This window comes from Pyrgilauda ruficollis, unplaced genomic scaffold (genome assembly GCF_017590135.1).
Source record: "Pyrgilauda ruficollis isolate IOZ18807 unplaced genomic scaffold, ASM1759013v1 scaffold4, whole genome shotgun sequence".
Lineage (NCBI taxonomy): Eukaryota > Metazoa > Chordata > Aves > Passeriformes > Passeridae > Pyrgilauda > Pyrgilauda ruficollis.
Window position 1 is genome coordinate 7,071,645 of NW_024525489.1, and position 18,956 is coordinate 7,090,600.

An 18,956-nucleotide genomic window follows, 5' to 3' on the forward strand; every position below is an offset into this window, starting at 1 on the left:
ACCTCCTTCTTATGATTACCATGCTAGGTAAGGTAACAAGAGGTTAGGTAGGTAGGCAAGATTTTTAATTTATTCAGATCACAGTTCTGCTCAAACTCCCATTCTTGAGAGTGCTTTCCTCTGCGGTTTGGTCAGTGCCACCACATGATCAGTACACCATGGCTGCTGCGCAGATAGAGAGGGCAGCAATCACCATCACCTACGTATGGGAATTAGTTCTGGAAGTAGTGAGATTTGAATGTCAGATGCTTCAGAGGAGTTCTGTTGTAAGATGTACCTTGCAAGAGATGCCTTGGACAGGAAGGCTGCCTGTGCCAAGTACCTGTGGCTCTCCTGTGACGCTCTACGTGCTCCAGCTCTGCTCGTGTCACGCTGCTCTGCTGGCTCACGTGAACAGAGCTGCTGGACAAACTCACTTCTGCTGGCACCTGCCTCTGCACAGCCTGGCAGGGCAGAAATCCAGTTCCTGGTCTGTATTTTTTTTAAGGCAATGCCACACCCAGCTTTGTGGTGCTTGTGCCCTTAATGCAGAGATCCAAGAGGAGAGATCCTTTGGAGAAGGTGTTTGCCTTCCATACAAATCCAAATCTGACCCAAAGTTTTTCAGGTGGCCAGTGTGTTTAGGAGTTATTTGCAGGATTTGCTGTGATGCTGGGGATGGCACACTTCCTCAAGTTCTCTGTTCAGAAAAGCAAGGTGTCTTGCAACCTAAAATAATGAAAATATTTTATTACAAAGTAAAGTTCTCTGCACTCTAAACATTCAGGCTCTTGTGCAGCTATTCTAGTCATCTTCCTTTCCTATACTAATGCTTAGAAATACCTTGTCCTAAGACAGCATGGAGCTTTTCCTGAAAGAATTCATCTTGGGAATAAATGCCATAACCACCAAATTAACATCTTCTAGGATTTGTTAAAATTAAGAGTAATAAAATTTGTATCCGACTGTGACAGTCCGAGACATCAGTAAAAATATGTTAAGTCTTGGCAGTATTTTGCTTTTAACAAGCATGCTTGTATAAAGTGCAAATTCTTGAAAGCTAACTGTAACAGCTTTGATAGCACAGATCATGCATTTCAAAATGTAAAGATCCAACCCATCATGTATGCTTTACACAGTGAGGAAGATGATAGAAGTAAATAGTATGACAGTTTTAAGCATTTAATACACTACAGAACAAGACTCTTCCTGCTGGAATGGTGTTTTCCACAACTTAGAACCTTTCATTCAAAGCTCCTAGCACATTACAGTGGGAATTGAACACTATTTTAAGGCTATTTCAATAATCTGGCTCTGTCACTCTTTTATATCTGTACCAGTATATATATGTATAAAATAGATATAATTATATATAAAGAGTGCTGGGTTTTAAAATTTTATATATATATATATGTATATATATGTAAAATCAGCAGTTGCTCTAGCAGTTTTTCTTTATAGTTTAAACATACATTCAGTGACTGCCCAGCTACTGAGGCTGAAGAATTCCTTGAGGGGACACATTCCTGCAACATGTTAAGGAGCTGTGTGGTAAAGGGACCATACCTCATGCAGTGAGTGCTCCCAGGATGAATCACAATGACTGCCATTTGCCTGGACATCTAGGATGATATTAGGAATCCAATTTCCTGGAACAATTAAGTTGGTGATCACTTTACATTGAATGAACAAGGAAAATATTAAGTGGGTATGTGAATTGTTTAAGGATAGCTAATTCTACTTTCTTGTCCTGACAGAATTTCTATTATTCCTTAAGAAAAAGAGAATTGTAGAGGGGCTTTCTGAATGAATTATTTATATTTCTAATAACTACATACTTGGAAAGTATTAATCTGTTTAGTGTGTTTGTTCTCTCTGAGTCTTTTTGGAAAGCCATGCTCTTTTCTTCCTGCACAAAGAGCACAACAGCAACCGCAGCAGTGGCTGCAATTTCTCAACCACTTCAGTTGTGCTGCTCAGAGACAGGGCATCATGAAATGTAGAAAATGTTATTCAAGATCTCTTTTGGTAATGATGGTAAAAGCCTCTCCCCAGACTGGATGGTACAAGAAAATTGTCAAGCTTGAATGTGCTTTTTGCTGGAAACTCCCAAAGCCAGGGTTAAGTTTCAGGTATAAAAGCACCTGTGCCTTGGCCTTGTCACTCTAGCTTGAACTAAAGACCTGCAGCTTTAGAAAAGTGAGAAAAACAGGTTTTTATATAGCAGCAAAAATAAGATTTTTCTCCAAGGGTTGCTGAGAACTGCAGCCTAGCCCTGTCAGCAGCTGGAGTGACAGTGTGGGTTCACCCTGCACTATCCAACAACTGCCCTTTGTGGAGGCCTAGGAAAGAGTGAGCCCCCTCACAGGCTTCCAGTCTTTGTTTCTGCATCTCAGAGAGTGTTCCGAGTCTGCTGTGGAGCTGGTGATATGGGATTGCATTTGAATTCATTTAAGGAGGAGTCAATCTCTTGTGGTTTTTAATTTACATGACTATTAAGATTTTGGTTCAGTTAACTCCATTTATCTGTGATATTTTTATCCTTACCTTTCTTACTCGCTCTGCTGGCATGATCTAGTGCAGCCTTCCTGAGTTTCTGCACATACTGTAAAATTCCTGTTAGTGGTACCCGTTCGTCATTTTCATACGCCGTGATAAAAACTGATGGGTAGCACTGAGATGAAAAACCAAAACCAGTTAAATACTTGACAACTGGTGTTTTTCACAGATTAACACACTTTTCTCTTACCATGCAACTTGTTAGGGTTTATTTAAGGACTCATCTATTACATTAATTACTTAGTATTTTCTAAGAGTTTTATCACTCTTAACTGCAAAAAGTATTTTGGTCTGAAAAATGACTTCACAGTTGGGCATAATCTACTTGCAGAAGGTCATAAAAACATCCTCTTCCCACTGGAAAAGGTCTGATACCTGTCTGCTTGCTGATGATTGCAAAAAAAGAAAAAGGCAGTAATAGTCATGGAATAGTTTACCTTAGAACAATAGTTGAAGTTTATTTTTGCAATCTTTCTGCACAGAAGTTGGTTTTTAAATAGTAACAATTTTACTTAATGAAGCTGCACAACACAGCTAACACACTGTCATCTCAAAGGAAATCTCTATTTGACAATGTCAAAGCTATAGGTCCTCTTCCCTTTCAGTGTTTGTTTGTTTTAATACGTCCAGAAAGGTATTAAATCAGTGGAAAATACCTCCACCTCCACTGGAAGAGACCTCAGGTGGAGGTATTTTCCATCAGTGGAAAATACCTCCAACTTCCACTGGAAAATACCTCCAGTGTAAACCTCCTTCCTCCCGTGTCTTCAAAAAAGCCAGCAAAACACAGTAGGATGTCAAAACTCCCCCACAAAAGAAGGCATTTTGCATGTTGAGATTTGCTACACAATAATCTATTACTTCCTGGAAGTCCTAAAACAAAAGCAAGTTTAGAAATTCATATCATTTAGGAGAAGGCATTGGGTTCATTTCAGTAGTCACTTGTGACTCCAGCTATTGCTAAGATTATTACTGAAATAATTTATATTGGAGGTTTTTTAAAAATTTCAGTGATCTACTTCTGGTTTTCTTATAAACCACTATACTTCATGCCTGAAGTATTCTGCACAGAAAGCATAGTTTTACCTGTGGCTTAATATTCTGGTATGGGCAATAGTTTTTGATATACTTCATACATTTTTCATCTTCTAATGGATTTCCCCATTCTTCTTGTTCCTCAATTGTCAGTGGGAGATGAGTTTTCATCATTGTATTTAGAACATCTACGAAAGGAGCCTTAGAAGTCATTAAAAAAAAAAAGTTGGCAAATAGGACAGAGGACCTTGAGTATCTGAGTCAAGGTGTTCTCAAACAAATGAGGAGAGTGAGCTTTGAACTGGAATGTTTCCAATTCTGAAAGTGGTACAATAACACAGATAACACAGTTTAATGCTATAATCTGTACAAGGTCTGCAGCAGCTCACCTGTAAAACCACGGCTCTGATCAGTGCTGGATCTGTGTTGCACAGGGCTCCTGCGAGAACTCCCCCAGCACTGGCAGCTGCCAGTGCTGTGTGTTTGGGCTGAGAAAATCCCAGTTGGTGCAGCAGCCTGATGCAAGCCCTGAGGTCATGGAGACCTTTGAGTTTATTATGCTGACATCCATCTCTGTGCCAGCTAAGGCCCTGCTCTCCTCCACCCCTGAAATTTAATGCAATTCAAGTTGGAGTCTCTTCAGAAAACACTACATGGCATAGTTTCAGATAACAAAAGAAAAGCAGCAGCCACAGAGTGGCACATCATAGTTTACTTTCCCAACTAACTCTTCTCTGCTTTTGCCTTTACCCTTCTTTATGGCTAAAAGAGAAAACATTAGGGCAAAATAAATCCATTCATGATGATTGGTGAAAATCACTGTAACTGTAGAAGGGCACATGTGCTTGTGTCTTGAAATCCACAGGAAAAGCAACACTTTAGGGAATGACATTTTCATTGTAGGCAATAAAAAATCAGATAACATTATCTTTTTATACAGGAAACTATGAAAATATTGAAAACATTTCCAATACTTCCATTACTAACACTATTACTTATTAAAAACAGTAGAACAGTATTTCTGAGCTCCACACCAGACTCTCAGGATTTGTCTTCCATTTAGCTTAAATTCTGAGACTGTTAGAAAGTTGGGTTTGGGTTTTTTCCTCCCTAATTTGTGAATTTCAAATGCTACTTGAAATGTTACATTTTGGAGTGCAGAATAATAAAAATAATTTATACTTTCTATGCAACCACAATTTTGGTTCTAAGCCACCTGAAGCTTCCTCTTCTGGTTTCAGGTTTCAAATAGATTATTTGATTAGCCTGCCATCTTTGGATGACAAATCCATCTTTATGTAGGACTGACCTGCATGTTAAGATTCTTAGTGGGGTGTAAGGAAGAACAGCACAATGCTTGCCACTGAGTACAGCAGACTGAATATATTTGCTGAATTTGTTTTGGGACTGGTATTTCCAACAATTACTCATTCCTCCCCTTCCCTCCCCTCCCCTCCCTTAAGTGATTCTTTTGTTATCTTCCTTAGCTACTGAAAAAATTTTGAAGCCTGTTGTACCTTGCAGTTTTATAAAACTGGTAGATTTGTAGCTGGAGATAGAGGATTGAGCCAATAAAACAACAAGGGTTGCAGATTAAATGCTTAGTTGCTGCTGTGGAATGTAAATGGCTTTCAGAAGACTCAGACTAAGCATTAACACACAATGCTCTCAGAAGGAGAGGGAGATGACATGTCATGGCAATTTGAGCATCTAACTGAATTTTTTCTTGAGCAAAGATGAGATAAGAAGTAATGAGACTTGAAAAAAGTTAAAAGTTACATACAGCCATCGTGTAGATTTAAGAAATCGAAAATGTAGTGTGCTCTTGTGGTTTTTTTCCCTGAGGTAAATTTAAAAACTACTTAAATAAAAAAAATCTAAGAAGATATGAATCATTAGGTATGGGTACACACAAAAAAAAGAAAAAAATGGTGCATATTGAGTTGTACATAAACAAAAATCTGTGTATCCTGCAAAATAAAATCTTATTTCCATTTTGTATTTGACTTACCTAACATGGCAATATGCTAATATCCAACCCTCTTCAATTAACATCAGCTTCTCTTCTTTAAAGCTCATGTTCAAATCTATGCCATAAGCTCCATATACATGAACTAGAAGTGGTCTCCTGTGTAGTTCTTTAGAATTCTTATTATGGAAAACTGTAATTGGCACCAAAGTTTCATCCTGGAAAAGAAGGAGTAGTTTTACAATAAGGGACATTGCAGAAATCTCAATGACATATGGCAATGAAAACTTCAATTATTTATTTTAAAATGTGTTTTTTTGATTACAGTAATTTTTTTTCACTTAGAGTCTACAAAGCACTCTTGAAAAATAAAGCCTGAGACTGAACCTCTGCTGTGTGGGCATACGGATGCAGAGTATAAATTCATTTAAGTGCAACACCTGAGGAGTTTTCAAACTACCAAAGCACCCAAGTCTTCCTTCCCCCTTTAACACCATATATGTGTTAATGAATATATGTTATTAACAATAGAGTTTACCACTTACCATAGCACAAACTCTTTATTAACATCTCCAAATTTTTAAACTCAGGCTGTTAAAACTTTCCTTTCTTGATCTGCACTGTGCAGCTGGTTGTGGGATGCTCTTTTCAACAGCTGGCACCTTTTTCATTTATCATGTGGAGTAAAATACCATTACATCAACTAGCAATTCTCACTTATACTAAGCTTCTTGACTCATCGTGTGCTGTTATCTCCTGTGGAATACCCAGGTTAATGGAAAAAAAAATCACGACTCTTTCTTGTTCTCCTGTATAGCACTGAAGAAAACACCCACTGTTTAATAACTATAGCACCAACTGCTCTTTACATTTTTTAATCTCTGTTCCCTGCCAAATGCACTTTCTTTAAATGGGTGGGGAGGAAGGAAAGAATAAAAGGAATGGGAAAAAGACTGAAAAATCTTACCTTGCTTTTAGCTAGTAAACGTGTAGTGTGACAATTCGTAATAATTGGTACCTCTTGCACAGCTTGTTCAATGAGATTATTTTCTTTAAATGAATATGCAAAACGCTTAGGGGGGTGTACTGGGGAGGAGAGCTGAAAATAGCAGGTGCTGGTGGTATGTTCAGGATGAGAATCCAATTCAAATTCACAGGCCCACGTAGGTAGCTGAAAAAACATGGCATTTCAAGTGAGACCTTTACACTGCTTCTGTAAATTTAGCCTAATATGTCCTTCAGAGTAAAAGACTTTGGATATTAATTAATTATCTTAGTTTGTATGTAGCACAATCTGAATTTCATTTAAATCCAGTAACAAAACAGTCAAGAAGTGAAAGACTGGTGAACTTTTCCCCCAAAATCATTGGATAAAGTTGGACAATGAATTAAAAACAAAAAATAAATTCAAATTCAGTTTAAAATGGGTATTAGTGCAGACTTTTTAAAAGAAAACATTTGAAATTATTCTGCATCAGTTTTATTTTTTAGATCCTATTTTTCCTTGCATTTCCAGTTCTACTTCAACACGTTATACAGCCAAGTCCATGTCAGCTATTATGCTTTTACTGTGAGTTAGCTCAGTAATGCTAAGCCACTGAAAACCCCTGCCTCTTAACTTTGTTCCTAGTGCCAGCCATTGTGAAGAACAAAACCCTTTTCCTGGCACATTCACCCTCAGATACTTACTGTTATTATATTTAAGGTTTTTAACTCTGCTAAGAATGAAAGAAATCAAGATTCATTCTTTGAGAGCAGCAGGGACATAGCCAAACCCTCTGCCAGACCATTACTTACTTGGGTTAGGCTGCTAGAGGCTTCTGAAAAGGCAGCAGAAGTCCAAGTTCTCCTGAGTAACTGCAGGCCCTTTCTGAATAAATAAACTATGTCCATTTTAAAAAAAATTGAAGATTTTGGAGACCATACAGTGTACTTTGTGGAAATCCTTTTTCTGTAGCAGTTTTATGGAGTGCAGTATTGGCAGCTTGTTGCAATAAACTTGGGAGTTGTTCAGACTGTATTTTTCAGGAAAATAAATCAATTAAATATTTCACCTGAGTGAACTTCCGAAACTGGATTTGGCTTAAGTTACTTTGTTTTTAACCTACAGGTATTTAACAGCTAGAGAATGGAAGCAAATCATTTGCACCATTGGTACTGCAATATCAACTCTTCTCATTTATCATGGGACAGTGTCCATACTTGTTTTCTGAACATTAATCTTTTTCCTGTGGGAGGGGCCTTGCTTACACCAATGAGTGTAAGCAAAAAAAGGCTCAGTAAAACTAAGTAGGGCATTTAGGGAACTAAGTTCTGTTTTACATTAGAAGTCAGTTATATTGTAAGAGCTTGACTGTAATCCGTTGAAGAAAGAACTGGCTCATGGGATAGCTGCTCTTTAACTTTCTAAATGCTGCAATAAGCCACCACATCAAATCCTGAAGAACAGCCACAGGTAACACAATTAGTCATAACAATGAAATTGCCAGTATAAATAAGCTTCCAAACCACTTTTTTGCTTGTGTAATTTATCTTTGCTTTCATTATGTTATAAAAACAAAAAAACAAAAACAAAAAAAACAAACAAAAAAAAACCAAACAAAAAAAACCAAACCAACCAACCAACTAAACAAAACTACAAAAAACCCCAACAAAACCCAACCCCCCCCCCCCCCCCCCCCCCCCCCCAAAAAAAAAAAGCTGGAAAAATATTATGCTGCTTAAACCAAGCTAAAACATACCTTTATCAACTGAACAGAGTGTGAAACAAAAGAAATCACATTTAAGTAAAGATGACCAGCATTCTTCAGGAACATAATACAGTCATCACTGAACATCTCAAAGTCTACTAGCTTGGTTTTCTTTTCCAGTGCATAAACTAACTGCCAGTTCTCCTTGCCACTGGAAGCTACTGGTGCCTTCATCAACTATAAAAAAAACCCAAAAAAACAAAGAACCTTGTATTACTAAAATGTACTAAGAGTTACAGATGAGAGGTACAGACTTATAGGTGATCTCTTACATTTTTCTTGCAAAAAATACTTATTTGTATTTGGGGTGTTTGTCTGTCTAAAACTGGAGATTTTTAAACTCCCTTTACTTAGGCAAAATGGAAGAGCAATGCAGTAACATTTGGAGAAGACAAAGCCTCAAAGATTACTCTACAGAAGATTGCAATACAGTAAGTGCTTTCAGTATGGCCAGCACAATTGCAGGTGGGGTTGATTACACAAACTGAGATCACCAATTTAAGTTTTGATATAGGGGAAGTGACTGTTGAAGCATAGTCATTTCTTGATGCTGTCAAAGGAGTTAGGATCAAACTGGCCTCCTACAGGTGAGACTCCATGCAGCACTATCAGTCTTTTTAATCCATGCAGCCCTCACTCTTACTTTACTTCAGTAAGCTGTGATGAACAGAATTAAAAGCCAACCTTACTACTTCTATATGACCTGCAATAGGCATCTATGTTAATCCTATTAATATAATTATCAGTTAAAATTGCCTTATATTCTGCAGGTTCTCCATATGTAGTAAGAATGTACAACTGCTCCTCTCTGTGCTCGATGTGGTACATGACCCCCGTGGTTCGTGCTTGTACAAGAGCAGGTGACTCAAAGGGACGTCTGCAGTCAACCAGCCAAACTTCTGAGGTTGTCTTGCTGTTGCTGTTGATAGTGAGAAAATGCCTGTCTTTTGTGCAATAAATGTCTACAAAGAATCTGTAGGGAATCATAAAAAAAAAAAAAAAAGAGAAAAGAAAAAGCTTAAATTTTATCAGTATTTTAAGATACATCAGTTGTTTCAGAATCATGGGCTTCCATCTGCAAGGTAAAAAACAACATTTCTGTAAGCAGACTGGAGAAATTTCAGGCTACTTGGCTCCCAGACCCATTTCTGCTGCATTTCCCCTGGGATTTAAAACCCTTCTATCTTGTGTGTGAAACCTGAAATCTGCAAGGAAAGCTAGTTAGTTGTTGTCCAACTAAATCCAGGTTTTTGCATCATTGAGCTAGACTGGAAGCTCGTTGATGCATACAGGCTTTAAAATTCAGGCAAAATGTAGAACATTTTATTGAGCTTGTAACCCTATTTAAAAAAAAAAAAGTAGTAAAAAGTAGTGGATAGTTAAAATAATAAATGACATCATGTGGGAACAGCAATAACAAAAGTAAGAGCTAATAAAAAATTAAATTGTTAAAATGTCTATGTCCTACTAACCTAACTGTCTGAAGCAAATAAGACAAAAAGTACTATTTAAAAAGAAAAAAATTACAGAGGCCTATATGAGGCAAATTGGACAGTGCTGGAGTGATAAAAGCTGGAAACTAGGCACTGGTTTTGGAACTAAGAAACTAGGAACTATCTACTGGATTTAAATCCCTCTAAAATCTAGAAACAGAAAGCAGAATGATAACCAGTGCCTGGATGCTAATAGTAGAGAAGTTCAGGCTGAAATTCAGATTCAAATTTCTGTCAGTCATCCGAGTTAACTGGAATTTCACATCTTGGACCAGAACAGTCTCTTTGCCATTTTGAACCCTTAAGACTGGATGTCTCTAAAAGCAAAACGGTCCAACACAAAGATCCAGATTCCATCAAGAAAATGTAGGGTTGAGTACCATAATCTGCATCACACAGATCAGATACATGACTGTAATGATGATCTCTCTAGGATTCAGAGTATTTGACTGGTGAAGAAAAGAATGCTTTAGATAGTATTTTCAGTGCCTTTAATTATTTGCAGGTGGAGGATCTCAAATATTTTTGGTACTATTGGTTTTCTAATTGCACCCTCTTGACATCTTTAGTACAGGCACAGAGGGGGAGCTAAAGTCTGCAAGAGAAATCAGCCTCCTGCCTGTCTAATACCCATGAATTTGGCAAGAATGTGGCACTGCATTCAGTAGAGATTCCAAGAGTTCAGCTCTGCTGATCCTGCTTCTAAGAGGGTTGAGCTGAAATGCATATTACACTTCTCTCCAAGGATTATGACCTTGACATTACAATTTTTTTATCTTTGTAGCTTTTAAAAAAAATCAAGAAATTTTCAACTTCTAAAAAAATATTTGATTGCAATTAGAAGAGCTCGTGAGAGGCAGAACAGAACTGCTCAATGGCAATAGAAAAGAATGCCTTGCCATCTCCAATGAAGTAGCTCAGCTATGAGCTGCAATAGCACATGAACCTTTAGAGTAAGTTTCTAGTAGATCTACTGTAATGACTGTGACCTTCAGAATTATGCTAACAGTTTCCCTGTGGGGAAGTGCCAGGTCACTGCAACTTGATTTTCCAAAACGATGCATCAAATGCAGCTGGAAAAAAAAAGATCTTATTTATTCCATCTCCATTGCAGATTTTTTTGTTTGCTTTCTTTTTTTTTTTTCCCGATGAAAGTATAATTGGCATTTCTTTACTGAATATGTAACTTGAATTAAGAATAATCACAAATATTTATGCAATGCTGTATAAATATACCATGTGCTACAATGCTGAAAAGCTAGTTCTGCACTCAATTTAGCAAAGAGCTTTCTTGTCTTCCTAAACCACTGCTTAAAGAAAGGTTATTGAGAGGGTATTCAGTCAACAATAGTTCTGTCTCTTGGAATGTTGTAATGATTTTGCCAATCCATTACCCAGAGCAAGGATTAGCCTGAACTTATGTATTTTTTTAAAAAGATGTATCAGACATCAACAGCAGAGAAAACAAAATGAAATCTGTGGTCTGATTTACCCTGTATGAAACTGTCACACATTCATTAAAGGACACCCTGACCTGAGAGTGACCTTGACATTTATAAACTCAGCTGAACTCATGAGGTAAGAGAGGAAAGTTAAATCACTGTTGATCACACATCAAAAGGAGAACAGAGCACATTCTCAGGCTGTATAAGGCACTACTGACAGCAGAACACAAAAATGCATTTTACTATTTGAAATACGATATGGAACAGTTTGTTTTCCAAACCAGTTATAATTTACATATAAAATACTCTTAAAGTATGTAAAGGACTTGTTATATTTTAGGTATGTATTACCTTGCATCTTGTTCTGTATAAACTAACTTAGTATGTTTCTGGTAAGTGAAAGTGGTCATGAATACATTCTGGCATTTAAGGTTCTTCTGAGTTGTGTAATACAGAATATCATTTGCAGCCCATTCTGGAAAAAAAAGACAAATGCATATTAAATTCAGAGAGAAGATGATATTACTGATATTACTGAGAGAAGATGGGACTCCCATGGACACTGGACCCAGTGCTGAAAAAGGTGGGTTGTAGGTGGCATGGAACTAAGGACAGCACTTCTGTATCCTGTGGGGACTGAGGTAAGAGCCAAAAGGTTTTCCCATGTTTTCTCTGAATACCACAGAACAAAAATCTCATAATGCTTTGAAAAAAAAGAAAAAAAAAAAAAAAAAAAAAAAAAGCAGAGGTCAGTGCTGCAGGGCCCAGTAACAGGAAGCTGTTGACCCTGTGTGGATTCTGGAGGTAACAGGAAAATAGGAGACGTGGTTGTTTAAAACAGCAGAGAAAAAGAGGTTTACATGGAGTCAGCAAGATAATAAAGACATCGTAAGCTCTGCACTGCTGCATGTGACTGCACACAAGCCATTCAGAGAAAAGAGATGATGCATGTGCCCCATGGGCACTGCTGAGATAAAAATTCTCCAGTTTTCTATGCTTGTATATGTGTTCACCAACATAGAAAGGTATAAATACAGGAACCTTGTTATTCTGAAGTTCTTCTGACTGATCCAGCCACATTCCTGCCATCTCTGCTGCTCCTACAGCCAACAGAATGGTGTTTAACACATGTGCTTTTAAAAGCTGCTGTATGTGTCTTATGCATAAATACTGATTTTCAGTACCAAACCCGAGGAATTCCTAACACCAAAATAACACAACCACTTCCCTTTCTGAACAGCAATGTGGCTCCAAAGTGCACAGGTGGCTGAGGATTCACTACGAAGACAAGCCTTTAGAGGTCAAATCCAAGTTTTTCTATAGCCTAGCCTATCCAAAAATCAAGGTGTAAATTTTCAGGAACTTTTGTCTGTCTCCCTGCTATTTTATATCACTCAATACAAGCCCATAAACTTTGCAAGTGGTTTTAAGACCTAATTCTTTTGCTCATGATTGAGGCACCTCTGTGCTTCATTGCACTACTGCTGTACCTCACTAACACCTGACTTACCTTTACAGGTTACTTTTACAACCTTACCTTACCTTTACCTTTTACAGAATTTACCATTCTGATAGCCATCTTTTGTACTTTTATTATCTGTCACACCTATTTAGGCAACAGCATGTTGGTCTCTTAACTGTACTGATTCTTCTGGATCAACCTAGATAAATGTTCAAATCAAGTATGTTGTAAAATGTCATAGGCAAATTTGCATGTTTATTTTTCAATAGGTAGTGTAATCTTCAGTGTGGAAACACAACACTAAATTCTTGCAGCTCCTCATTTTTTTTAACAAGGAAGTTTTACATAGAGTTTTATTTTTTTTGCTCTGCCCAGGCAAATTGCTTACTGCACTAGATATACTTGATGACATCTACCAAAGTACAAGATGTGGAACACTGTGTACATACTATTATACTCCTTCTGTTATATTCTTTAACAGACTATAAAATGTTTTCCAATTCACTTCCATTTACCTCTGCTTCTTTTAACAGCAATGTAAAGCTCTGTAATCTATTCTGAAAGAATTGATTCAAGGCCTGGCTGACTTCACTGGGCTCTGAAGTGTGACCCACATCGTAGATTCCAGTTGAAATTCCAGCCAATACTCACTAGTAGGTAGTGCTTCCAACTTTTCAAGCTACCAGTGACTTCAGTTGTATTGCAAGGGTTTACCAACCAGAATATCCCTCAAAAAGACCTTTATATGACAGTCACGTCACTATATTTTGAATACAGCATATTGGATTCAATGGAAAAAATTATGACTGTTGTAATGTGTATAAATGCTTTTACAATTAAGGAAAACTTGTATCCAGGAAGCAGTCCCTTTCATCCATATCAGACAGCCTGTAATCATGCAGCATTAAAGAAACCATAAGAAAAAATTCAACACCTATAAGGATTAAATATTGCCTTCATTAAAAAAAAAATATTATCTTTAAACTAAAAAAAGCGTTGTGTTGAAAGCTTGTGTGATCCACAGGATATTTATAAACTACTTACCAAAACTAAATACACTTGGAATTACTTTTTCCACTACAGGAAGATTACCAAGTTTCATAACAATGCAGGTTGCTTCTTCAGAATTTTCACTTTTTAAGCTGATGGCCATGTATCTCTGATCTGGTGAAATTCTGATCCGTTGAATAAAGGCATCAGAAAAGCCAAGATCTTCAACACTGAATAAAATCTTAGCATGTCCTTCACCTATTACACAGGAAAAAGAGGTAGCAAAAAATCCTGTAATTAAGACACTGTCAAAATGAATGGTGATTCTTAATGTCTGTATCTAACAAATCTGTCTCCAATATTCACAAACATCCTACTGGAATTTATCAACAACAAATACCTGTCTTGCATGATATTTGCAAATGCACTTTGTAAAAATAAACAAAAAAATTACAGTACCACGTAAAGAAGTCCTGTAGTTATTACTAAAAATATTTCAAAAGTGTAGATCTTGGCTTCTACTAAACATATTGAATTTTAAAGCTCAGATAGCTAAGGTGCAGTTGTTTTTAATAAATAAAATTAGAAATTCTTTCACCCCACCTCAGAAATAAAAAAAGCATGGATGTTCTTTTCCTTTCTTCAAAGTGTTAGGTTAGGGCTCTGCAAAGAAGTGTCTTCTCTCTTTCCTCTCCAGCAACGTGCCTTAGTATCAATATATACTATTCTCTAACTCTCAACCTCACTTTTTCAGATTCAGGATTCTAGAATTATTACTCTATTACAGAATTGTATAAAAGTATTTTTAGTTAAGAAACAGACAAGTTACAAATTAATGCAAGAAAAGAACACTAAGTGATACATGTATACCCTTTTTAAGAATCCTACCATATTAGAAAGAGAAATCCCTTACCATCATCTGCTTTTGCAAGAAATATGCAGCCATTCTCTTCAAAGTACACATTCTCTCCAAACCTCATCTGTTCAATACAAACAAAAATATTTCAAGTCCAGCATACTATTTCCTTTGAATCCCCATATACAGTCATTTTTCTGTACAGCAGAAGTGTAACAAATTGTAACAAATGACAGAACATATATTCCATACTGAAGAAGGAACAGCACACATCAGAAAGGTTTTTTCAGTTAGGGTACTTAAGCTACCTCTACCTGCTCTAAATTTCACAGAAAGCTCAGATCACCTGCAACTGCTCTTGCAACTTACAATGTTTTGTATTCTTTATCCAAAAGTCAGATGATTGTTTTATCTTTATTTGCTTTTGCCTGTGGAAAATTTAAGGTAAATTCACTGTCATAACAACTATAAGCTGTTCTAAACGCAAACTGTTACTATGCACAATTATTAAAATATTCAAAATTTCTACTGTAAAAAAAAAAAAAAAAAAGAGTAAACCAGCATTTTATAGCACGAACAGCTCCACTGCCTTTTATTTGTAGTCAGTGATGGGAAATGTTTGTTTTGTTTGCCACTTACCTTTGGGCTTCTTGAATTGAGTGTATACATGTTGTGCAATTCTTCCAGTTTTTCTTTGATCCTCTTTGTCATAGCTTTGTATGTTGGTGAAATGTTATTCCAGTTTTTTTGCTCTGATTTCAGAAGGTTCTTGTGCAAAAGGTCTATGGATGTATTTTGCTTCCTTTTGGAAGGGACTTTGGTTCCTTCCTGCTAAGTAAGGAAAGACAACAATGGCTACAAGCTAGCACACTGCACACCAATCTGAATACATTGAGGCGATATCCCCTGAGCCACAGGCCCAAAACCACCTTTGCATTATTACAAAAGTACATGCCAATAAAAACAAAAACTGCAGTTGGTATGTGTTTTATTTTAACTCTTCCTGATCTTTTGGATCTTCCTGATCTATTATTTTTCCTTCTTCACAGCTTTCTTTCATAATGTCCTGTCTTTAGAGTGTAATTTCTCATCTCCTCTCCTAGACAACGGTGCCCACACCTCTGTCCCTGTACCTCAGAGTCCTAGCAGCTCATTCAGGTTCTTGCTCCACCTCCTCAGAAGTGTTAATATAAATGTTCATAAGGTGTGGAATGAAGTGAACTGATATGGGTTCTGCAACAATTTTATCAGGAATAAGTTTAAGGATCTGTTTTTCCATGAAATATGAGATTACTGCTACCTCACTGCCAACAAAGTTGTCTTCTATTGTAAAAAATGTTAAAAGTGTGTTAAAACTGCTAGAACAATGCTGCTTCCTCTTGCATGCTGTGAAATCTCACTTGATCAATTAGTAAGCCTCACAACTTATATTACACTACATGTACTGCACAGATCACATAAAGCAGCATTTTATAACATTCAATGTAAGATTTGAATGTGTCTGAGCTTAAAAAGCAGCCTGTGCTTCATATCCTGTCCTTACTTTCCATTAAGGAATGTTGGTTTGTTCCTAGTTTGTCTTCTGAAACTCGTAAGAACCAAAATGTGAATGTTCCAAGTAGACTCTGAAGGGAAACCATCTGCTCCAGTTACCAAACTTCCTATGAACACAAAGCACATCATTGCTGAGAGCTGAGAGAGTCTGTCACTGGTTGAGACCAATCCTCCCTGTCACCTGGCACAAGGCAAAGAAAGTGTGAAGGCTCTTAGAGCAGCTCTAAAGCAAGCGAGTGACTGGTCAGGAGAAGCAAAATGCTGGATACCAAAGGTGTACCGACTCACCCCAGTCACTCGAAAAACTATTGTAAGACAACACCACGCCCCAAACATGATGCAACCAAATAAAACTTCACAGTGGCCATAAATGGATACTTAGGAAAGCGTAAGAATGGGACAAGACAGATGATTTTCCCCAGCCTTAAACAATTTTTCCTCAGTAATTTCCTGACCTGAACATGGTTTCTGGATATTTAAAAAGCTTCTCTCATGTATGACATAGCTATATCTCATATATGTCTCCCCTTATACCTATGTAAAATTTTAGCATCCACAACTTATTTTGACAAGTTCCACACTTTATGAATCTTTTGATGATTGCCCTCCTTTTGTTTTCAGCAATTCCCATTGTATTTGTTTGGAAATATTATATACAGCTGGTGTTCACAGTGTAGGGATGTATTAAGAGTGTACAGTACACCTCCCTACCTGGGGAAAATCCAGCAATCTTGAAAGATTTTCAGGATAGCAGAGGATCTCAGTGACAACTGGTGTGCAAACATTTGCTCCAAAGCAAACAGGCACAGCCTCCTTTCGGGTGAAAAGCATGTTTGCATGCTGGGACCAGTGTCAAAGAGCAGCACTTGTAACAGTTGTGTTAGTGAAGTTCCACTGAGTAAACTGAACACACATTCTCGTCCCTCCAGACCTCCTATGCTCTCCTTGAAACATCTGCTTACATTTGAGACACTTAGGAACTCTTTACTTCATGGTGACAAATAAAAGTTACAACAAGATGACCTTGGTGTCACCTCTGAAGAAACACCATCTGAAACAATTTTAGGACAATCATGCACCTATCTGAAAACATGTTTAAGGATCAAATAAACCAAAACAAACATATTTTTAAACAATACTTATACATATAAGTAAGTTTCTAGGCTGTCATACTGCAGTGAACTTTTATAATGCCTCCAAAAAAATCTGTATTAGAGACACTGAGACACAAGACCTAAAATTATTTCAGACTGCTTTCCGACTCTGTGCATGAGAGTTACTCCCATCCAATTACACAATATTTATATACAGAAATCAATGCAAATACCTTTTAAAATATAGTTCAGAACATGTGAGCATCATGTTATATTTTAATATGACGGAAACCATGACCTACTGGTCAACACAGAAAAGTCAAGTGTTTTTTGAGACAGACAGGTCACAGGCTGGCATCATCAGTTTGGACACTTTGCCTCTACCCTAGCTGATCTCTCCCAGTTTTCTCCTGACACTTTACCTAAGTCTAGAAGATACCAATTTTTCAAAATTACAATAGCAGGAAAATCAACCAAAATGCAGCTTTATGTCAAAACAGCATAGGAAAGCTGAACAATGGTACATGTCCTTGATCGTAACTGATATTCTGGACTTTATTCGTCTGCTTAAAATCCTCTGGGAAATACATGTTTCTTCAACATGTGAAAAGTATGACTGGATTCCTTAACAGATGTGCCAAGGTGGTTGTTGGTATTAGGTCTATTTTCTAACAGCATACCTTGCAGGAAAAGAATCTGCATGGCAGGATGCTTCCAGGTGGTGCAGTCCTGTGGGTGCACGTACTTTTTGAACAGCCCAGGATGTGGCGCTTTTTTGGTCCAGTTTTACTGTAAGGACACACTGTTTGAGGAGGGTTATGCTTAGAGTAGTACTTGGCACTGAAGGTCAGCCCCTGGAGAAGATTCCGCAGTCCAGCGCAGCACATCCTAACCTTCATTTCGCGACAGCCAACCTGGAATTTCTGAGAATCCCAAACTGCCGATCATTTACACTGTGCGTGTGAAATATACATAACGTAAACAGCAGGCGTAAATGTACATACACACAGAGGAAACAGACATAGCGTAAACTTCCTCTTTCAAAGAAATGTCATTGATTCACTAAGTAAATCAAATGAGAAGAAAATAAGTTAAACTTGGTCTGTTAACAACTGGCACCCACATTTTAACCTGAACATGCCGGGCGGCCCAAAGTTTAACTCCAGTTATGAGGAGAAGGCGAGCTGCAACCGCGCACGTCCAAACGCTGAAGGACAGAACACTGGGAAAGTTTGAAGAAGTCGCCCCCCCTGAGCTCCCCGTCGTGTAACACCAAAGCCACGCTCTCTCCCGAGGCTCCCTGGGCAGCAGCAGCAGCTGAACCCCGTTCGCAGGAGCACTGCAGGGGACGGCCCCACGTGTCCGCCGGACCCGGCGCGGCCCCGCTCCCCGCCGGCGCTGCCCGTCCGCCCGCGGCCCGCGCAAGGACTCGCCGTGGCGCTGCCGCCGCTCCTCCCGCTCCCGCTGGGCCGGGGCTGCCCGGGATCAGATGCCGGGCGGGCGGCAGCGCTCCCGGGGGCATCTGCTGCCCGCAACTAAGATGGCGGCAGGGCACTTCAGCAGCCGCGGCGGCCGAGCGCCGCTGATGCCAGCGCCGGGACGCGGACCCACGGTGGGGCGGGCACGCTTTCCCTGGTGGCCGCCGTGCTACAACCAGTCCCGTCCCCGGGCGCGGTTGCCACGGCCGACTTGTCTTGAGGCGAGCCCACGCCGCGCCGGGCCTGAAGAGCACCGCGCTTCCTCGGCCGCTGAGAGTCGCTCGGCGCTGCC

The 18,956-nt window shown here is 38.5% G+C and overlaps 1 protein-coding gene across 3 annotated transcripts; it reads right to left on the reverse strand.

Annotated features, from left to right (window-relative positions):
- Positions 1-48: 48 nt before the first annotated feature.
- PREPL (prolyl endopeptidase like) lies at positions 49-18,421 on the reverse strand. 3 transcript variants are annotated; one of them, XM_041476991.1, is made up of 15 exons: positions 18,310-18,421; positions 17,867-18,109; positions 15,178-15,369; positions 14,596-14,662; positions 13,737-13,940; positions 11,582-11,705; positions 9,049-9,265; positions 8,284-8,469; positions 6,510-6,713; positions 5,585-5,760; positions 3,963-4,179; positions 3,625-3,774; positions 2,527-2,653; positions 1,546-1,628; positions 49-708 (listed from the first exon to the last, which is right to left on the reverse strand). In XM_041476991.1, exons 2-15 carry the CDS (start codon positions 18,083-18,085, stop codon positions 628-630), a joined length of 2,247 nt encoding a protein of 748 aa, XP_041332925.1. In that variant the 5' UTR covers positions 18,086-18,109; positions 18,310-18,421; the 3' UTR covers positions 49-627. The 3 variants fall into 3 exon arrangements, with proteins under 3 accessions (XP_041332925.1, XP_041332926.1, XP_041332928.1); XM_041476992.1 differs by lacking the exon at positions 18,310-18,421 and having other exon boundaries at positions 15,178-15,366; positions 17,867-18,102; XM_041476994.1 differs by lacking the exons at positions 3,625-3,774; positions 18,310-18,421 and having other exon boundaries at positions 17,867-18,102.
- Between the last annotated feature and the right edge of the window lie 535 nt (positions 18,422-18,956).